The sequence below is a fragment of the Rhopilema esculentum genome, chromosome 12 (genome assembly GCF_057945365.1).
Source record: "Rhopilema esculentum isolate cy_ngs chromosome 12, ASM5794536v1, whole genome shotgun sequence".
Taxonomy (NCBI): Eukaryota; Metazoa; Cnidaria; class Scyphozoa; order Rhizostomeae; family Rhizostomatidae; genus Rhopilema; species Rhopilema esculentum.
Window position 1 is genome coordinate 9,399,143 of NC_142826.1, and position 22,709 is coordinate 9,421,851.

General features: G+C 37.0%; 1 protein-coding gene and 1 long non-coding RNA gene across 2 annotated transcripts; one reads left to right on the forward strand and one right to left on the reverse strand.

The window, feature by feature from the left end:
* Nucleotides 1-1,370: 1,370 nt before the first annotated feature.
* LOC135681435 (uncharacterized) lies at nucleotides 1,371-10,260 on the reverse strand. Its single transcript, XM_065195916.2, has 2 exons — nucleotides 8,477-10,260; nucleotides 1,371-3,398 (listed from the first exon to the last, which is right to left on the reverse strand). Exon 1 carries the CDS (start codon nucleotides 9,979-9,981, stop codon nucleotides 8,491-8,493), a length of 1,491 nt encoding a protein of 496 aa, XP_065051988.1. The 5' UTR covers nucleotides 9,982-10,260; the 3' UTR covers nucleotides 1,371-3,398; nucleotides 8,477-8,490.
* A 5,361-nt stretch (nucleotides 10,261-15,621) lies between these two features.
* LOC148958749 (uncharacterized) lies at nucleotides 15,622-18,766 on the forward strand. Its single transcript, XR_016144462.1, has 4 exons — nucleotides 15,622-15,725; nucleotides 15,852-15,956; nucleotides 16,308-16,344; nucleotides 16,802-18,766. It is a non-coding gene; the product is annotated as an uncharacterized LOC148958749 (long non-coding RNA).
* Nucleotides 18,767-22,709: the final 3,943 nt, after the last annotated feature.

A 22,709-nucleotide genomic window follows, 5' to 3' on the forward strand; every position in this document is an offset into this window, starting at 1 on the left:
TTGAATACATATGATCCAAATTGATTCGTCAGGTCACTGGAAATGGGCTTAATAAAGCTAGAGTGAGTCTGATACCCAGGGTGCTCTCATGCACGCTTGAAAACTGACTGCCGACCCCCGTAGCTGTAACATCATGTTTAACCGGTAATCTAGGTTTTCATTATTTGTCTTTAGAAAAACCCCTAAATATTTCACTTTTTGGCAATAAACTCTTTTGCGCAGAGGTATTGGCTAGATTACTACATTCAATGATAACAGAGAAAGTAATTAAAGTGGAAAAATTGAATCTCAGATAAATTTTGATAATCTTCTTATGAATTTTGTATCCATATTTGTTAACAATTGATGCAATTTTAGCCATAGACCCCTTGCTGTTTTGACACAACAATACCTTTCCTTTTCTATTCCTACCCTTTTTTCAATATCAGAAAAAATATAGATACAGTCCTAAAATCTAACAAGATGGTCGCAGAATCTAGTCCTTCTGGCAACTTTATTTTCTTTATCATAAGCCGGGTACAGGTACTGTATTGAATGCTGTCATAATAAAAGTTTGTAAACATACATAAGGTCATTGAAAATATATGGGTATAAAAATAGAAAGTCTTGAGTAAATTTTGAGTGTTCACCCCCAAATGTTCAACCCAGGCTTTCGTGCTGCCACGACAAAGTGAACTTACTTTCCCCCATTTGTTTTCGCCAGTTCAACAAAACATTTGGTTGAACATTTGGGGTGAACGCCCCCTTGCTTCTCCTTTAAGTATGTTGTTGACATGACAATCAAAGAATGGTACAGTAAATTCCAGGAATGAAAAAGCCTCCGTTTTATTCTTGGATTAACGCTTTTTGAAACAATATTGTCATAGCTGGATTATCCTGGGTACGAGACCCGCAAAAATTTAAGCGCGGCAATGTGGGAGCGGAGCGGAGAAGCGAGAGAGGAAAGAAACAAAAGGGATAGGCTAATGGTCCCACATTTAGCATACATGTCATAGGCAACATGATTTCTGAAGATAGTTCATAGTGAATGCAGGAAAATAACCGACCCGAGCGAGGCACGAACTCGCGACACCTGACTTTGTGTGGCCCGATAGCTCAGTGGTAGAGCACTTGACGTACAAAGCCAGGGGTCGTAAGTTCGTACCTCGCTCGGGTCGGTTATTTTCCCGCATTCACTACGAACTATTTAGCATATACTGGTTTGTTAAATATTACTTCAAGTCATTGCAACTAAGTTCGTTATCCTGAGGTATAAGACCTGAAAAAAGACCATTCGTGCGCGCATCAATCCAATCAATTGGTCTGCGGTAACAGAAAATATGCGCTGTCATCTATGTTGCGCGCAATTAGAGTAAATACATGAAAAACGCTTGTTAACGTGTGTTATCATCAATCTAATACCGCCTTTCCCCAGCTCTCAAATCTAATGAAATAATAACACTAAAGATTCCCGGAAAAATATCTATCTGAACAAAAAATTATACAAGCGAATAAAGTTTATGCAATTTCTACTATAGATACGGCTATTCCCAGTATTTAATCCTGTTCAAAGCTTTTAAGCATCGATATAACAAGGACCAATGGAGCAGGGGGTACTCATGCGTTGTGATAAGGTACAGTGGAGGAAATTGTTTATTTTTAACAGTGTGGCAAGTCCAATGAGTTTTTGTAGTCGCATTTTCATTCGCGATTTCAATTAAATATATCTCATTTTAAGGATCAATCTTAAGAATCATATCAAACTGGGAGGGAAAAGAGAGGCAGTAGCCTCCACGGCCCCTGGTAATCGCTACCACCAAATCCATTGTTTGTTTTCCCAACGTCTCTTTTACATAGATTTGACAGTGAAGAACAAAGTTTAGTTTACGGAAGAAATTTTCAGTCTTATTTTGGAAGTGTAAACTATAGGGAGGAGTCCTTCAGTAGAAGTTCCACTGCAATTAGAATCATAATAGAGGAACCTAGTGCCCAGTTCCCGCAAAAAGTTCCTATTTCAAGAGAATGTTACATACACATTTTTACGTTATACTAAGAAACGAATAATCATAAATACAAGATAGTATGGGCGTAACAAATATAAATTTATAAATACTGCAAATTTAACGTCTTTCAGCTTTAGGATGGAATAGAGCAAAGATAAAGCTGATCTTTTCCAAGAATTACGAGAAACGGTCAAGGTGGAGGCTTTCACGAATATTTGGATGCCTGGGTCTCCAAAGGATGACTTTTGAAAAAATGAGATGGTGAATACCAGATACGATTTTAGTGAATGGTTAGATTGTTACAGGATTGTTAGATTATTGAAACAGGATTGTTACAGATGCATCATCATCCATCTCGTCATCTCGGGATTAGGAGACTGGCAATCTGAGATTTATAACGATATTTAAAGTTTAACACGCCTTAAGTTAATATGCTATCGACGTTCTTACAACTAATGCCACCAAGAACCCTTACAGCCGGTAGTTACTTAGATGTTCACCAAGGAGAACAGTTTTAACGAAAATAAAATCTGCAATAAACGTTACGAAGAAAACCCAAACACTCGGTGAAAATTAAACAAAAAGGCAAACTAATCTTAAATTAAATCTTGATATAATCTTCAGTTATATCAAAGCAAAAATAAATATTCCTCTCAATCTCGTCCTTTTTACCAAAGCTATCAGAAATTATTGTAATATAAAGCAAAAAAGGCAGAATATAACACAGTTTATAAATATAATTTTCAATAGTTTCTTTTAAAACCTGTCCTATATATTTCTGAAATATCTTTATTGGCACAGTTAATGGCACCCAACGTAGAATTCTCTAGAAGATATTTTATATTTCACGTGATAAGAGCTGTATAATTTTTCTCAACTTTATGCCACAGGGCTCATTAGCGAACAAAGAAATCCAATTCTTAATGGAACAACTAAATATTGGTTTCAGCCAAACAAATAAATTCATTCTTCGTAGCTTCCTGTTTAAATCGTAACGAAATTTTGTCCACTGGACAGGATACGGGACAAAAAAATTATGTACATTCATTGGGTTGGTATATGGGCAGGTACTTCAATGAAGTCACCGAAAAGCAGATTCTTAAATAACTTAGAAGAGAAAAAACGGGATAAGTAAAGAGATCGGGCATGTTACAATGATATCAGCTCGTAGTTTGCGATATCAAACAAGCGAGAGGGTTCTCGATGCTACGACATGGTTCTCGAAACGGAAGAAAGCGATAAACACTATTTCATCTTCATCGGAATATCTCAAATCTAAGTCCTGCCATGCGAAAACTCCCCAGAAGCAATCTTCCTTGTGACTTGCAACCAGCAAACCTCAGTATATAATATTCAGTCTTTTCGTTGTTGAAAAGCCCAAAACCAATTTCTATTGACCAAATTCTATGAATCCGCCTGAAATCAGAATGAAATATGTCAAAGAACTATAGCTTCTCCACTTTATACTAACAAAAAGACAATATTTAAATATGTTTAGAATTTAGAATACATTGGTACAGGATAACTACGTTTGTCACCAACAATCAATGTTATCAGTCAAGAGCTTGTTCAAGTAGACAAAAGTAAATCAAAAGTTGTAAGTGGCACACATTTCGAGAATAGAAAGTTGGAAGGCAAAGGCTAAAAAGGATAAATTCTAATAAAAATATTTAGTGTCCTAAATAAAGGAATAAAAAGTTGAGAGTGATAGTTGCAAACTTTACACATATGTTGAAAAGCCAGGTCTTCATGTCATGTTAAATTGTTAGTTTATCAAAAACCCTTGCTCTTTGAAAATGGAATGTCTTCTTTCTGGCTTCAGAATTCCCTTTAGGATTGGCGCTAATATGATGCATATGATTGGTCCAAACAGTGTAATTCTGATGGCGCCTGATTTTATGTCATTCAAAATTTTGGTGCTATCAAAAGTGTACGTTATATTCCGTTTGCGAATGAGTCTTTTAAACTTGATATCGTGCCTATTACCACCTATGCTCAGTTGTATTCGATTTTATTAGGTGTTGTTCTATTGTGGATATTCTCAAAAAGGTTTGCTTTGATGGTGCCTAGTACATGAACAGGATAACTACGTTTGAAAATTAAGTTTGTTAAGTATGACGCTTGACATTCATACAGGAGCGGATTTAAGCAACAATGACTGGCAAGGTAATAGACACTTGTTTTGGTGCCATACCCTTCAGGACACTGGTAAATGATGGAAACGCTTTTTTTTAAATTTGGTTTTCAACTTTAAGGTAAAGATGATAAAAAGCAGTGGCGTAGCTAGGGTTGGAAGATTGGTGGGGCAAAGAGGAGAAAATTTTTGCTGACCAGACCCTTAAGAATTTGGGAAAACACCCATCTTAGAAATGCGTTCGGAAAAGCTATGGCATTTTTACGTGGCAATTTCCCTTTATACAATCTCACATGTAGCGTTTTATGGCTGACTATATTCTACAACTGTCTATTTCCTTCACCATTCCACTAACGTTTATATCCTGATGTGTTTAAGGCGAGGAAAAACTACGTGTAAAAAAGTGATTTTCCAAAGTTGTAATCAAATATCTAAAAATAGTAAACAGTATTCAAAAGTTTTAAACCAAGTCCGTTCTCTTTGGAACAAAATTCACGAGAAGCATTTCAGAATCCAGTTTTTCTAGGATTGGATTGCTTTAGCATTTTAGTTTCTATTTTATCGGGAATGTCTCAAGAACGTGAAGGATTTTTCTATACAAATCCCAAAACGAGGGGAAAGTGTTGAACATTCTGCAGAGATAGAAAGGAGGGTCTCCTGCGAGCGAAGCGAGCAGAAAATTTTTGCGACGACGCCCTTGAAATTAGCTTGAAATACATTTCAGAATATTCCTACCCCCCGCTACGTATAAGAAAAAAATAAAGTAAAAATCTTGGCGTTACTTTGTTACTACTGACTACCAACAAATGATTTTTGCCGAATAAAACAATGTTTACCGAAAGAAACAGAAATTTTGTTTGGGAGGGAGGGGGGGGGTGCCGCACCCCTAAACCCCCGCTAAATCCTTCTCTGCATTTTGTCATATTTGTGAAAGAGATTTTACTCTGGTTTTTCAAGACTGAATGAAAAGAGCAGGTTTCTCGGTCGTCACTCCCAGGTGTTCATATACAATGGATTTCGTGACCTTTGTGTGGCTAATTTTAAAAGCTTTTAAAAGCGATGCTGAAAGTGCGAGATTCTGTGGAGTGTACTGCAAAGAAAACATTCTGTATTGGTCTGTTTCATATAAAAAACAATACTATTTTCACAAAACAATTGGAAATCTGTTTAGATCACTATTTGTTTATTTTAATCTTCTCGCACATTTCCACAGCAACGTAAAAACAGAATAATATTTTCATATTGCTATCAATGTTGGTCAACGTCATTTACAAACAAGGTAAACAGCAATGTACCTAATATCGACCATTGTGGTACCCAACACCTGATAGAATGCATCTCTGACAGTGTTCACTCGTTTTTGCTGTTTTTATACCATAGATAGAAGCGGCATGGTGAACCGCGACAAAAGCCTCTCGCAAGTCGATAAACACAGTTCTAATCATAAGGCCACTGTTAATATTAGCAAATATTATAAATTATAGAGAAACAAGCAACGGAATTTCACGACTGCTATAACCGAATTAAGATCCCACAAATGCTTACCAAATTTGCTATATTTAAGTTTTTTATCAGTTCTTCCATGTCTCTTGCGAAATAATTCCATTTTAGTCACAGGTGTGACAGTTTTCCCCCAATACAATCCTCCATTAACGGTCACCTTCCAATAACGGAAACTTCAAATGAAAGGGCAAATAAATTTGTTCTAAATATATTTTCTGCAGTCAAAACCTTGTGTAGCAATTGTTTCCTATAGTGTATAATCGCATACTTTTGCTACGTTTTTTTCTTGTGTTTTCAGCAAAGGTCTATAATGTTTGCCTGTGTGTTGATTTAATGTTATAATTGCGTTTGTGCTTATCCCCTAAGTTGGCTATTTTGAATGAAAATGATTTCTACATGGGCAAATAAACATCCCTTAAAAGCGAAATCCACTCTACGTAGATGTCCTGTGGCAGGCTATTTTCCTTTGCAATTCAATAACGAACTCCCAGGCGTCTTGCGTTTGGTCGAACCAGGAGTTTTGACTTAAATTTGTTTGCCTATCTGAAGGCAAATGTCTTGCCTAGTGACCAACAGGACCTTTTATCGCCTGGCTGATGACAAGTATGTCTCTCCTTCTACAACCTCAATTTTGTTCAAAAATCTATTCTCTGCAATCAAAGCCTTGCGCAGCGATTGTTCCTTATAATTTGTGGTCGTATTTTCTTGTCTCGCTACATTTCCCTCTTATTTTTCAAAGAAGGTCTAAAATGTTTGGCTAGGCCTTCAACATTTAGAAACATATACACCGGGATTATATCTAAAAAGGATACCTATTATCCACTCGCTTCCCCGATCACTCCTATACAACAACAAATGCAATTATCCTTGATATTGAATAGCGATATTAATTAGGATTAGAAGACAACGCCTTGAATTGTAATGCAAAACAGCTGTCAGGGACTGAAGAAAGTTGGATATATAACGAAAACAGTTTTGTTGCTTTCACAAATTCATTCTAAAAACTCCCAAGGAGAATTTTTAATGAATTCATTCATAATTCATAAGTTTTTGAATGGCAAAGTGATTTCGGTGGGGAAAGGCTGTCTCTCTGAAGATAAACAGAGAATAAGAGTAGCTAGACATCTGCTGTGATTAAAATTGATCTCTATATCTATCTATAATTCATAAGACAAAACCTGCAAACCAATATTCATTAAAGTTTGGCAAATAGCATAGCAAATAGCCAAATATTAATGGAAAACGCCCTGGAACACAAATATTGATTTGAGCAGCTATAAAACATGCGTTTTTTAAACTGGGAACATGTCTGGTTTGCAATAAAAAACTAAAGTTTAGGAAATAAAGCTTAAATTGACAATTTCTTATTCAGCTTGAAATAGAATTCCTAACCAAATAATATTGTTCTTTCCAAATTGCTTGCCCATCACCATAATCACAATTACATTAACTGTTCACAGTTTTTGCAAGTACTGAGATTCTTTTTGTTCAATTCTAAATGTTTAGTTCTAAGAGTTTGATTCCAAATTTTAAATGTTTAATTAGAGTTGTATGATGCCATAGAAATATGCAATCAAAATTTCGAAATTTTTATAAAATGATCTGAAAGCTGAAAACAAAAACATCAGAAAACCCCATATTAGCCAATATGCAACAGTTTAAACTGATTTTTGCACACTTACTAGAAGTGCACTCTTATTATATTTAAGGTCCTTTTTTATTATAAGGGCCAAATTGAGAGTGGTTTGAAAAATGCTTTTTAATGACATCCAGACTAATGTGCAACATTAGACAGTTACAGGGCTACCAAGAGGGGTTATAGGGGTCCTCATAGAATAATGGAATCCATTTTAAGAATGGATTGAAACAAACATAACAAAAGTTTGCCTAAAAATAGTAAAAGGTCTTAAAAGGAGAGCAAGAAATAACTTCAAGAAATATTTGAAAATGTTTTTAAGCTAATCTAAAGGCTGTATGCTTTCAGTTTTACATGACTATGTAGATAAAATATTTGACAGCTGCATTTCAAATGTGTATCAGTACATATAGAACTGTTCTTTTGTGTCTTTTGACATAAATCGTTTGTAGGAATCATTCTCCCGAAAGTGATTTTCCATTCCTAGTCAATAAACCAAAGCAGCCAAATAGCTCAAATGGGTGATTTCAAGTGCAATTGAAAGGTTTTTCCCATCAACCATGCATTGTTTCTCTAGTAGATAGAAAGAAACCTCAAAAAATATTTTCTTGCTATTCAGCTTGTGCAAAATTACATTTTGTGCCACTTCTCCTATTTTCAGATGAACAGTAACAATCATCTTTCTCAAAATATTAGCATGCAAGACTCTTTCAGTAGCCACACCAGACGGTATTTATAGCTACATTGAGCTATATAGCTACTAAGAAGGAGACTTTTACCTTAATTTCCCATCTTAAATCTTAATTCAGCTGCTACATTAAGTATATATATGTGTCAATGAGAAATAACTTCAAGCTAGATAGACAGTTTGGGTTGATTTACTTTTACAGGTGGATTGTTTAGGTTTGTTTGCATTATGTTTCTAGGGACTACCATTTAATTTACAAGCAATTATTCTCTAGATACATACAGATGGTTGCATTGACATTCAATTTCCTTTAGAGCATTGTTTAAACCAGAGGTGTAAGCACTAGGGATTGTTCAGGTCAGGACTTCCCTTTAAAAAATGGTGTGTCAGATTTGCATTTGGCAGATTAAAACTTTTTTGTACCGTAAAAGTGGTTATGGAGCTGTCTTAGGCAAGAAAAACTGTTTCATTCTAATACTCTCTATTGGGCTGATCGAAATATCGAGAAATACTTAAAAATAAAAAATACATACCAATAGAGATAATTTCATGATTGCATTGCATCTACACGTTGTTTGATCCGGTTCAAGCAAAGAAGTAGCCACACAAAAGCAACTACATTTGCCAGTGCCATGAGAGCACCAAAGAGGGCGAGACTGTGGAACGCAGAGCTGCCAAGTACAGGGCCAAGAATTAAGGCAATTCTGCTCACAGATGAATAGACTCCTTGAGTAAAGCCTTGAGTCTCCGGCTTGGTGATTTTGGTCAGCAACGATTTCGATGCAACCAGATTCAGTGGAACAGAGAAAAACACAAGAAAGCAAATTAGCAAGAACAATATAACAATAGCTGTATGGTTTGTGCGTTTGGATTGATAGACAATCATCATCAGTAGAGAACAGGTTGTAAGACCAAGAGAAAACAGCAGCAAAAATGAATCCTCAAGATGGAATCTGCTGCCAAAATACCAGATCACAAGAAATATGATGATTAATTCACAACCCCCAACCATATATATAACGCTCAGGTACCCCTCTTTCCATTTGAAGTCTTCTTGAGTAACAAGTGGTGCTAGAACTTCAAATTCTGTTTGGGCCAGCCACAGAACAAGATCAGCATAAAATATTGCTAAAATTTCTACAGACAACAGATCCGTAATTGCAGTTTGAAGGCTTGCATCCAAATTACTCTCTTCAGATTCACTACGACTCCTCCATGGCTTTTTTGGAGATTCAAGAAGTGGACTTTTATCATCTTGGGCTGTATTGCTTACTGGATGACCCTTGTCAGCCAAGTCATCAACTGTTGTTTCTATGATTTCATATCTATCTGGCTCTTCCGGCTTTTTCTTGGTTTGAAGTTTAATTTCGGTATAACTCTCAACTTCTTCACCAACCTCGTGCTTTGATAGATCGAAAACCATGAAGCATGTTAGCACTTCCATTACCAACCAAACAAATGCCATGAACAAGCCAGGGGCTGGTCCATAAAAAATATGCCATTTTCCTATATGAAAGTCTACACCTTGCAGGAAAAAATTGAGGGAGGGACCTAAAGTAATACCAACAACTCTGCCTACTTCAAGCAATGCAAATATACCAATCCTCTTCGAAGCTGGGTAGATCAGCGTGATTTCTCCACTCGCAGCTGCAAAAAAACCGTCACCCATTCCAGCAATAAATCTTCCCGCAAGCAGCAAATAAGGTGAAAACGGCAAAGCATAAATCAAGCTCCCAACAATTTCAAATGCATTCATAACGAGTAAGATTTCTTTCGTTCGTTTTGTCTTGTCAAACAAACGCCCAATCACTGGGAGGCTTATCATGCCAGCTATTGTGTACATTGCCACGACAAGACCAAGGTACCAAGTTTGAACCTGGAAGGTTTTCAAGTATAACCAAACCGATGGTAAAATTATGGCATATTCCACTCCAACAAGAAACATCCTTATGCAAAAAGCTGTCACTGTTAGTCGGCGTTTCCATACAAATGACATGTTTTTCCTTTCGAGGTTGGCTAAAATCTCGTCTAGGCCCATTCTGTCGCTGATTGACTGTCTTTTTGACGAATCCCTGCAAATACTGATCTAGTTGTTTTTCAAGAATCTTTGTGCCGCCAGGTTCTGTGTGCGATGTCTTGTTGCGTCTCTAATGGGTCATAAATATTTAAACAGATTAGTGATGTAGTTTTCAAATCGTTGGCTTAACAAGAGAGCCTCCAACCATCCTTGCCGGGTCCATTTTTTATCATACTCAAAAACACTTCCTTTCGACCTGTTATAGCATAGTTCTAGCACACGAGTGAAACCCCACGCTGTGCGGGTTCGATTGTCCTTTTGTTCAACTAGGCAAGTTATACAGGTTGTGAGCAGGTTGTATCACTTGCGCTTGAATACATAAAATATTATTTTACAGAAGCTGATAATTTAGCGAAAATGAAAACCAATCTAACGGTTAAATAAGGAATCCAAAATTTCTCGTGATCAATTGAATTGAACTTTGACAAGGGTGCAGCACTAAATGTCGCAAAAAAGTGACAAAAATAGAAATTGTATACTTCAGTGACTGAGCCCCCACCCCCAACATTTACCTCTAAATTATAAGTACTGAATGAGCTCTGTTGGATAATTTGAGGCTCGTGTGTTCTTAATGTTATCTACATTTAAACATGATTCTTTCAGTAGTGGCGCTAGAAATTCTCCGACAGGGAGGGGCTTGACCTTTCGACAGAGGGGCTAGGCAACCGGAGAGAAAACATGGAATCCCAGACGCTCAAACATTGAGATTATGACAGAACATGAATTCAACAAACAAGAAAGAGCAGCTCTTTAGAGCGGGGATATTACTTTTTGTGGGGGACTCGCTTTTTTGACAAAATGTCCCTAAAAGAAAAAAGACGTTAAAAAAGTTTTTCCACTTTTTTTCCGTGATCTTTCAATATTCTCATTCTCAACGCTCCAAACTTTTATGGGTAAGAAAAAAGTTGTCATCATCAACATTATTATCATCATCATCATCATCATCATCATCATCATCATCATCATCATCATCATCATCATCATCATCATCATCATCATCATCATCATCATCATCATCATCATCATCATCATCATCATCATCATCATATCATCATATCATCATCATCATCATCATCATCATTATCATCATCATCATCATCATCATCATCATCATCATCATCATCATCATCATCATCATCATCATCATCATCATCATCATCATCATCATCATCATCATCATCATCATCATCATCATCATCATCATCATCATCATCATCATCATCATCAGATTTAATGGCACGAACGCAGTCTAATAACAGCGGAGTATATCACAGATTGAGGGGGCAAAAACGCTTTAGGGAGGCCAAAAATGCAAAAAACCGGGAACAAGGCGATTTTTGTCTGGTTTTAAATACATTTTGGAGCTTGTTGAGGGGGATAAATGTAATAGTGCTAGTTTGGATTTCGTTTGTTTTACATCCTGTAACCTTAGTAATTTTATCACCGTTCGCACATTCGATTGTTTATAATTCCTTTTGTTTTCTAATTGCACCTTTAGATTCATTAACTATTTCTTTTGGGATATTAAGGATCATTATTCAGTTTATGTAATTAATCTTGGGACTAATATATTTTGTATTCACTATTATTATGTAAATTTACGTAGCTATGTAGCATTACAATAAGTTCTTGTTTAGTTATATTTTGGGCGTGTTACATTTTAGAGTTAGTTTTTGAGTTGGAGTTGGAGTTGAAGTTGGAAATGGAATTCGGTTAAGAGCGATAGGGTTAAGTTTTGATATTTTGTATATTTAGGTTCTTGACGTTTCACTTATGTGGCAAGATGCTTGTGAAAGATCTTGTCGGCATAAATTATGGATTTATAGGACACGTATAGCTATTTGAGACATTGCGCGTGACGATTATTGTGGATTATTTGACATATTTGAGAGGACAGTGCTTGAGAAAGACTGTGCCTGTTATTAAGAGAACAAATCGACGTTACGGGACGACCGTAGAGAAACATTATATTTATAGAACCTTTTATCGCGGAAAGATCGTTTGATCTGAAGAAAGACGTTTCAACATTATCATTGTGTCTATTTGTTTCTTTTATCATTGATGGAAGAACCATTTAGTTTCGAAGATAATGATAGGGTGGATACATTCATTTGGCAAAATAACCCTATTACATAAAGCCCCCGTTGTCCCCCTGCTTATGTTCATAGGGTTGCAGGAATCATGCTTAAAAGAGTACCAGAGGGCTCTCCCACTCATCTACAGTGACGCAGGAACAAGGGAACACGGGGTCACAACAGTGGCGGCTCCAGCCTGGGATAAGTGGGGGGGAAAAAAGGTGTGTCAGGGACAACGCCCATTTGGATAAAGCCCTATCCCCCTGTTTTAAACTTTTTCTTCCGGAAGAAACACCTGTTTTCTCCCAAGAAATGTCATTTACATGTGACGATTCTAGATAACGTACATACCCCCCCCCCCCCACCTGAAGTTTTCTCATCATGTTTGCAAGAATTGCAAGACTAGTCCCCCCCATTCCCCCCCCCCCCGTAGCTCCGCCACTGAGTCACAAGCCTTTTCATTTCTAGAAAACTTGCAAAAAGTTCCTTTCGAGTAAGACAAAACAAGATAATCCTTTGGGTCACTGATACACCGAATACGAATATCTAGGCGTGGGTCCGTAGGCGCACCCAATGTAGACATCTTGTGAAAATTGGCTTTATAAGTTTCTGGTAGTGCTGAGAGATGAGAGAGAGATAGAGATAGAGAGAGAGAGAGAGACGACTTATTGGGTCTCATGAAATTCCCGATCGTCTGGAATAATAAAACATGTGCAAACCATCTACTTCTATGAAAAACTTCAAATATAAACTTCCCCTTGTAAAATTTGATGATAACTTCTTAGAAAAACATTATGCGTACAGGGTTGCATACTTGCATTCGAGGCTTGCAACCAGTTGCTGGTAGCTTACATTGTCAAGGAAACAATTTCCTTATAACCTACCTTGTTTGATAATTCAAAATCGAAGAAAACACTGCTGTCACTGTTTGATTTTGTCTTATGCATTTGCATTTTAACATAAATTCATGCAGGATTGAAAAAAATTAGCAGCTGTATCTATAAAACCATGCGAAAATCGTTGAAGCACTACGCTCAAAAGCCCGAATATTGCTTGTTGGAGAGACTTTTCTAAGCTATCCAACATTTAAACAGTATCGTATTCAAGTAAATATTGTCTCTATTCACAAACATATCTGCCTTGAATTGTTTATGCCATGACAGGGGCGTGGAAACGTTTTTAAAAGTGAAGTGTAGTTGTCATCAAGAAAGGGGCTTAAGTTGGGGGGGGGGTACATGCTTCAAAGCCCCTAGCCTCCCGGACCGCTGTGCCTAAAGCTATGGCTTAGAAAGTGAAAGCTTGTGCATTTAAAAAACCTATCAGCCCCCATTTAGAGCTTATTTCAGACTTTTACTTAATTTTCCTCTCTTTTATCATTCTCTACATTAACGTATTTTTGTAGTTATAACTGAATGCTACAGGGCCTAAAATAAGCGTGGAGCTAACTCACTTTGTGGAGTTGTAAATTAAAGTTGTGGCCCTGTAATTGTAGAAAGTGTTGATTTGTAAATAATGCATGTTCGTAAACGTGCAGCATAAAATAACAATCGAAACGCCTAAGAAAGAAATGGGAACATTTTTTTCAATTCGAAGGGAATGCCCAATCCCAGCCTTATGTATTGCACTCATTTTTTATAAGAAAACTACGATAAGAAATAAGCAATGAACAATAAAGACGAATTAAGAAACTCCAGACCACTTTACACTTTACATTACACCAACACTTTACACCAGCAACTGTTGTTTCATTTTAAGAGTAAATTGTGACTTTCCACCTTCAGGATTTTGCCAGTTGTTTTGAATGGTTGGCAGCCAAATGCAGCCAGCTAAACGCAGTATACAAAAAGCTAAATTTTTGCTAATTATTGGGAGTGATACCGTTATCAAAATTTCTTTGTAGGTTACAAAAGTTTTCACTTGCTTTCATCTTAAACTTTCTGCTGTCTTTTACTTTGTTTCATCATTCATCGCTTGCAATTTTGAAATTATTTTAAATATTTTTGAATATTATCCGTGCAAACATTTTTGTTTCTTTTGCATTTTCTTTGTTTTTTGCAACATGCTGCCAGAATTCAGCCAAATTTTGCTTCCTAGGCCAAATCAATTTATGACGGCCAAAGGGGTTTTGAGAAACTGCCAAAATGGAGAAATTTGGCCATCAATCCATGGATCTAAATTGCCTTTTTGTTTATGAAGAATGAGTACACTGGGTTGTCAAAAAAGGCCAAATTGCTGATTTTGGCCATTTTTGATATTCTGAGCATGTATTAGCCTCTTTCTCAAGCAGGGTTGCTTTGATTTGAAATCTAGCATAATTTTTGCAAATCTAGCACAATTCGTAAATCCAAAATTGAGATCTGGTGCGTGGTGTCTTCATTACAAACAAGATGGTGGGTAAAAATCATGCTTTCAAACTGCACGAAAAGAGAATAAGAAGAAACAAGCACAATTTGTACATCAGTGAGAAAAGAGTTTATTTGCCATCTGAAACGAGGTTTTCGTTTATAGTATCAAAGCATTTTGAAGAACAGATTTGATAGCAAAGAATTTGATGGCCTGAATGCAGTTAAGAACTTTCCATAAGTAAAAGAGACTTGAGAAAGCTTCACCCAGCTTTTGTCCCGGACAAAATATTTCATTCAATCATGCATTAAATTTTGAGAAATAAACGACTAAGATCGCAGAGGTCTGAGACTTGTTCTCAGAGGAATTCTACCAGATGAGACAATGGCTCGGATTCTCGCAGCAAACCCTAATTCTGTCGATGTAGAGAGACTGATTCCCACTGACAACAAGATAGAAGCAGGTGGGGAAAGCACCACAGCTCCAGAAAAACTTAAAAAACAGATGAATATTACAATAAATATGCTTGATCTTGCAAGTTTCGAGTTCCAAGAAAAGCGGCAAAGACATTATTCCAAAAAACCAAAAAATACCAAAGTCTGGGAAGCAAGGCTGATTCAAGAGAGTTTTTGATGGTGAAAGGAAAAATAACTTTGACAGAGATCCGAACAAACCATGTAAAAGAGTTTCTTTTCGATAACTTTTTGCTCACATATTAAGACATCGCTATCACTATAACTAAAATTCGGATATGCAAATCAACCCCGAACAAAAGATCCACACCGCCCCGCGATTCAAACGGTTTTCAGCCAAAACCGCTCGGCAGATTTTCAAAATTATTTTTTCATCTGAATCCTAGATCCTCGAGGCTCAAACATAAGGTCCGCTTTTTCGTATTTTCGCTTCCGTTTTTGAGATATTAACGGTTTTCTCCCGGGTTCGTTCCAAAATCTCGCGATCACGATTAGTGCTCTCCGTGGTCTTTGTCCCGTGTTTCTATAGGTTCTTTCTCTCTCTTTTCTCTTGCTCTCTACAAAAGATTTCAAAACTCCTTCCAACAGCAACCCTTCAATTTGAACGGAGGCTTTTCAAATTCGTTTCGCTTTCTACAAAGAATCTACTGTGTGCCGATAATTTAGGTGATTTGGAATTGGATGATAATAAATCTACGTGCACTGCTGGTTGGCATTCCTTTTCGAACTCGAAGCGGTCGTCGACGGTCGGTGTCGTGTGCTACAGCTACAGCTCCAGTAGTCAATCGTGCTGGGTGCTCGCGACAGACCTCAGGTGAGTCTTGCTAGCTTTTTTTATCAACTGATTTTTTATCGATCGACGATTGAACCCCGTTTCCTATTTTGTTTGCAAGAGCCATGTGATTCGTGCTTTTGACAATCTTCCTTTTCTTCGTTTTAGTAGCTACGTACGGTACACGCGCTGCTACCTGATATTTGGTTTTTCCATTGCTGCTGGCTGTTCCTGTTCTTCATTGGCATCAGAATCGATGGCATGCGAATACAAGTAAGCGTTGTTGTTCTTACATGTTTTCGATATTACTTTTTTCAAATGATTTTGTGCTCATTTCGATGAAATTACACTAAAAACCGGCTGCTAGACCCCCGCTGCGAACGAAAACTTTTTACCTCTTCTCGTGGTTTTGTGCTTAAAGGAAACTGGATTGGCTTTATTGCAATCAAAGTATGAAGAATTGTGGTAGATTATTCCTGCTGTTTATTCTTGATGCAAGAAGATTTGATTTTCATAGGAAAACCCGTTGTAATGCGAATTATGTAATCCCGCCAGCCCCCAACTTTTTATGCCTATCGAGAATCCTTTGCAGCAACTTTTCCTAACCGCCTTCCTTTTTTGTAGATAAACGATCGGATTCGCTGACTTTTTGGTTCAACAAGTGAGTATTTTTCTATTAAAATTTCACTTTTTGTGAGATTTTCCCACTGAGAATGAGATGGGATTTGCCTGCCTCTTGAGTGACAATTATTCTAGAAACCATTTCAAATGACTTTATGCTTATTTGGGTGAAATTACACTAAAAACCGGTTGCTAAAAGGAGTCGCTAGACCCGCCACGAACGCCTTTCTCTTAATGTTTTACCTCTTCGTAGTTTTGTCCTTCAAGGAAGATGGATTTGCTGTATTGCTCGCTTCACAAGAACAAGTTCAAATGATTTTATGCTTAGTTTGATGAAATTTCACTAAAAACAGGCCGCATAAAGGGGTGGCTAAACCCTCGGGGCAAACCTTTTTTTCTGAAATTTTTACAAAGCATTATGACTATGGATTTCCTTAAAAAGTGCTTTCATTAACCATGCAATAACATCTTAATTATTTGTGATGTTCTTCATCTAGATCAAAGATCGTTTCAAGCAATAATTATGACCCAGACGTGATTCTTGACTGTGGAGAAAAGGACTAAAGTTATATAATATAGATTAGCTGTTGTCCGTAAATTGTATTTTGTTAATTTGTTGTTAGAGTAAGATTCCTCTCTGATGCACGAAACTTGGCTTTTATCTATCTTTCCATTTCCTAAATGCTTTGTTGCTGCAGTGTTTCAAAAGCTAATTGTGACGAAGATATGATATGTGGACCTCAAATGTATAGAACTGCGTAATAACTTTATAACTCTTTGGGGTTTAGAAGAGGTGTTTGATTCAGAATAAACAGGGAGCTTTGAGGGTGGCCCGCAATTATGTCTAAAAACAGCATCACAAGTGAACAAAGATTGAACGAAGTGCTTTAAAATGAACATTACAGCTCTAAGAATGACTTTAGAAAATATTTAAAAACGCCCCATAAGTCGACGAGGGCTAAGAGTGTATGATTAGAAAACTTAAAAATTTGATTCTGACTAAATAGGAGAACCTCTAGGAGTAACCCATGAAAATGTGCCAACGAGCATAAGGAATTGGTGGGACTGGCAGAAGCATGTTGCTGTCAAGTTTAAAGTAGAATTCAGAATAATTAACAAAGCTTTTAGATAAGCCTGCAAGATATTTAAACGACCACCACGATACACCGAGTGATAAAAGAAGATGGAAACTTTGAAAATTGCAATTAGAATAAGCAGGAGAATTAAAGAGGGTAACCCGTGAAAGTATTTAAACGAGGACCCCAATTAGATCGTGGCTTACAAAATATATTGAAGAACTTTTCTGCCTTGCCTCGATATTGCAACCGTTTATGTATCAAATTGGTGTGTACATTTTAATAAACGGAAGAGTAGCTCCCAGTAAATCCCGCTCTGCGGGCACCCTATGGACCCCGGAATGGAATAGTAAGATTAGCCTCTGAAAGTCAAGAGTGCTATTAACCTCGATTTCAAAGGGGTTCAGATGGTGATGAAAGCTATGATATTGCTAATTGGTAATCATAATAATCAAGGAACTACTTATTGGATTGATTCTATTAGGAATTTCGCAAGTATGGGTATCTGGAGCCAGCAAGTAATTAAGTTTGGGTTTAATTTTCTAAAAGGATTTACTGAATTACAATCAAGGTAATAAAGCATTATCTTCCTACACGAAAATAGCTCTTATCTCAATAGGGTTGTTGCTGCAAGTAAATAATACTTTGTCCTTGAGCAATTATTTCCTGCTCTTGCCAATAGTATATGCTACTCACAGTAGGCGTGACTATGGATTAGATTAATTATGTTTGCCTTTTGTCACGTTTAAAGTATCCTTGCCTGCTTGCTGTATGATATTACACTTTTTGCTTGCATTCCTTATTGAATTGAAAGAATGTAGGAGGACATTGTTTTTTTATTCTGATTTTCAAGATAGATTCAACTTTAATTTGATTTGTCAGAGGAGTAAACAGATAAGTAAGGTTGGGAAGTCTTAACATGAAATTTTATGGAAAATTAAAACAGGAGACTTAGGGGGTAACACATTAAAATATTTAAACGAGGAACACGAATAGACCTGGGCTGCAAATGTTTTGAAGCAACTTTCAATTAACGGAAGACTAGCTCCCCTACGAAGCCCGCTACGCGGGCTTGCCAGTGACCCTACGGTAGAGTACATAGATTAGCCTCGGAAAAGACAAGAATTTTCTTAAAACCCCCTGTGAATGATAGTAAAATTAGCCTCGGTAAAGACAAGAATTCTTTCGAAGCCCCCAATGAGTATGCAGATTAGCCACGGAAAAGACAAGAGGTGTATCAAACTCGATTTGAAAAAAATTGGCTCCGCACAGGTCACGTGATAAAAAAATTACTCGCACTCCTGTGACTATCGCTAGGAAGGGGGGAGCCTCTACCCCTTCTCTATTTCAGGCGACCCCCTGACTAGCGATAGTCACAGGAGTGCGAGTAATTTTTTTATCACGTGACCTGTGCGGAGCCAATTTTTTTCAAATCGAGTTTGATACACCTCTTGTCTTTTCCGTGGCTAATCTGCATACTCATTGGGGGCTTCGAAAGAATTCTTGTCTTTACCGAGGCTAATTTTACTATCATTCACAGGGGGTTTTAAGAAAATTCTTGTCTTTTCCGAGGCTAATCTATGTACTCTACCGTAGGGTCACTGGCAAGCCCGCGTAGCGGGCTTCGTAGGGGAGCTAGTATATAGCTAATCTTCTTATTAACCCAATCCATATAATGTAAAGAATCACCTTTTGCTACTTATACTTCATTCATTTAAGAATTTGCCCAATTAGGACATGCTATTTGCACTATAATGGCAGATTCTATATTTGCCACCCCCATGATACCAATCCCAGCAATGTACCACGCCCAATTTTTATAAAAAATGTGGATCTGTAAACATTTCTGATTTTAGGCCCTGGAATGCTAGCTAAATGTTATGCACTGGAGTTCTAGAAAAAGTATCGATCCAAGTTTCAAGAAGAAGAAATCTTTGAGGAAGTAAGTAATAATGTAAGAATTCAATGTAAGCAGAATAATGTTTGAGCTCCTATTAAGAGAAAATCGATTACCTATATAGACTTAACGTTCATTTTGTCGACTGAGTTATAACACGATGCTTTCTATCTAGCAATTGCTTTAAATGCTGTAAAGTAATATTTAATTCCTTTTATCAAGATTAGAATATACAAAATTCATGATCGTCTAAAGTTACTCCTAGCCAAAGAATGAATCAATACTGAAATTTACAGTTCAAATTGAAAAGAAACAAAGAATATTTGGCATAAAAGTAGAAATATACTTAAGTAATAGCTAGTAATTTATTAGAAAAAAAGTCTGACTTTCTGGAAGGTAGCACTGTAATTTCAAAGAAACAAAATTTGGAACTCGTCTCCATCCGTGCGGAAATTGTTACAATTAGCGTTTGATCTTGGCATCAACTCTATTTTATCGAACCATCCAGCTTATTTCAGTATTCAGCACATTATATTACAAACAATGGTGTAGTGGTAGGGGGGCTAAGCCCTCCTTGCTAATGCCGAAAAGTAGCCAATTTTTGGCTGCTTGTGGCACAGAGGAGCAGAGAGACAACGACTTCTTTCGTCAGCACTTTGAACCAACAGCAAGATGCTTCTCCCAAAAAGCCTACCTCTTAAAACTACTACAGCGTATTTATAGATACAAGCATTTTACAAGTATTAATAACAACCAATCAGCTAAAAACACGTAAGACCTATAACCAAAATAAACATACATAATTAACAGCGAAGTTATAAGATAATAAACATAGATAAAGTGTTTGCCAAATATTTAAATTATAGCCTACAATGGTTCGTTCGATTTGGTGCACAACAATAGGGGAATGGTCACCCGAGAGCGAAATTAATGGGACCAAGTGCTTTTGGTCAAGTTGAGGGTGTGCTGATTTCGAATATCGATGTTATTCGGGGATTTTGGAGGGCCATCAGCTTCTTTTTCGTTTTTAAAGGCTCGCTTTTGCGCATATTAAGGTAATCGATGAGAAAACAGTATAAATGAGAAAGTTGACTAAGCGTATCTATTGCACATAAATGCTTAAAATTTAATTTTGTTCTGTTAAGGGGGGGGGGGGGCGGGGGGCAAAAGCCTTGTTTTCATGAGGAAATTGCATAGTCTTAAAATGTTTGTCCTTAAATGGACATATAGAAAGTTTAATACCTCTTTTGACGGGACTAACTTTTGAATCGTTGTCCATAGGAACTATGCAGCGCTATTAATTACTAACTGATAAATAGCACTAATGGAAAAACAACCGGATCATCTAAACATAGTTTAATCGTCTCAAAGTTCCTCAAGATCGTCCTCTGAGTCACTGCACACGACACTCCAAGTATAGCTTTTTTTTACTTCAGCTTGGCTTAGCGAAAGTTGTCAGGTATGTTTTGGTAACAAGCATCATTCTCACGAAAGAATCCTCATTCATCTCAACTATGATCTAATTCAAGTGATATAATTTGCATGCAGCTGATCTTAAAACCATAGCGATATAGTTTGCACGCAGAAAAGCAACCTTGTATTTTCTTTGAACATGTGCAATAAAACCAAGGGCTATTAAGTAACTTTACTACAAAAATTGGATCAAAAGTGGTTAACGAATAAGGAACTTCAAGAACTAGGCAGGGGCGAAAATACCGGGGGGGGTGTGGGGGGTGTGACACCCCCCCAATCCAAAAAATAGTCGATTTCGCAGGGCAATCGAAGATTTCGCAGGGCGCCAAGAAGAGCTTTATTGCCACGCAGAAATGCCACCTCTGAAGTTCGTAAAGGGCCGTTTAGGAATTTTTAAATGGAAATATCGTATTTTTTATGAACCTCCCTTCCTGACATTGTATTTTAGAGAACGGAACAGGTATGTAAATAAAAGCTCTGTTATTTGCAAGGCAAAAGCATTTCTTACCAAAAGTCATAGCCAATGGATGCAATGATGGATGCATATGTTTATGAGGGCAAAATTGAGTCCATGCAAATTAATTTAAGTTGTAAATTATTTTCATGACAGGCACGGCGTCACTGGGGGGAATAGGGGGCTGAAGGCCCTCACTTTGATCAAGATAAGAATTTTTTATCATTTTTTCTATTACTTTTTAACAGTGCATGAACTAAAAAACATAATAAATCGTTGAGATACCAATTTTGTTTCATCTAATTGCTAACTTTTCTAAGTATATTTTTATCATTTTTCTTTTATTTGCATTAACTCAGTAAATCATTTTCTGTATCATTGCAATGTTTTTATTTTGGATGTGTAAACATGACCTTCTCGATACAAGAAACTGCACATTTCTGTTAAGGAAGAATATTCCTCAAATCAAAACAACATCTTCCTCTGTCATTCACAACTACGTGCAATCTGAAACGAAAGGTTGCCGTTTCTTTCCTTCCCCAACGTTTAACAATAGAGTTTTAGCATGATATTCCCCCTCCCTATTTTTTCCAATAAACAATAATATTTTCAATAAACAATCAGTTCTTTTAGCACAATAGTATTTTGCTAAATTTTTGTCTGAAAGATGCTTTTTAGCCCTTTTAGAAGGTATAATTTCAAAAATTTTCTTCACGTCGGACCCAACCATGGTGGGTCCTCCTACCTCACTAAACTTGATTCTTAGTCCCCCTGAACTAAATTTCGTTGCGCTGTCTGCATCATGTATCCCCCCCAGTAGCTGTTTATTAGCTAGTATTTTGCAAACCAACATTAAATGAAGTGAATATAAAAAAAAATTACGCTCACGTAGAGAAATAGAAATTTCATAGGCAATGAAGTTTCAAGTTTGTTTTTATTGCTTAGAAGTTTGTCCTTGGTAAAGACCAGTGTACACTGGTAAAGCTTTCACTAGTAACCTATAGACAAACCGTTGCTACGAGGTCTGCAGGGCACCAGTCAGTTTTGCAGGGCAGAAACCCTTTTCACCCCCCCCCCCCAAACCTATTGGCCAAGTTACGCCCCTGGAACTAGGGCTCAAGCTAGGATCCTTATATACAAATCCTGTAGATGCATAAACCATAAGGACAAGTACCCGTAATTTTGGGTATGAAATTTTTATTTTCCTAAAAGGTTACTAAAGTCTACAAGAATCTCATGTGACGATTGGCTATTTTCTTTGGATTTTATATACAGGGGGCAGTATAGCCTTCCAAAGGCGAACCTATTTCTTTTTTAGAATTGAATCGCAGCGCATAATCAAGGGTTTCACATTTAATGTAGAAACTTTTGAATTATAAACCAAGACTTTTGCATAGTGAGTCAATTTACAGCCTTAGCAGTCTCATCACTTTGCACCCGAGCCTCACAACAATAAAAAAATTCAACAATTAATCGACCATATATGCAACCGAGAATCGTCCAGG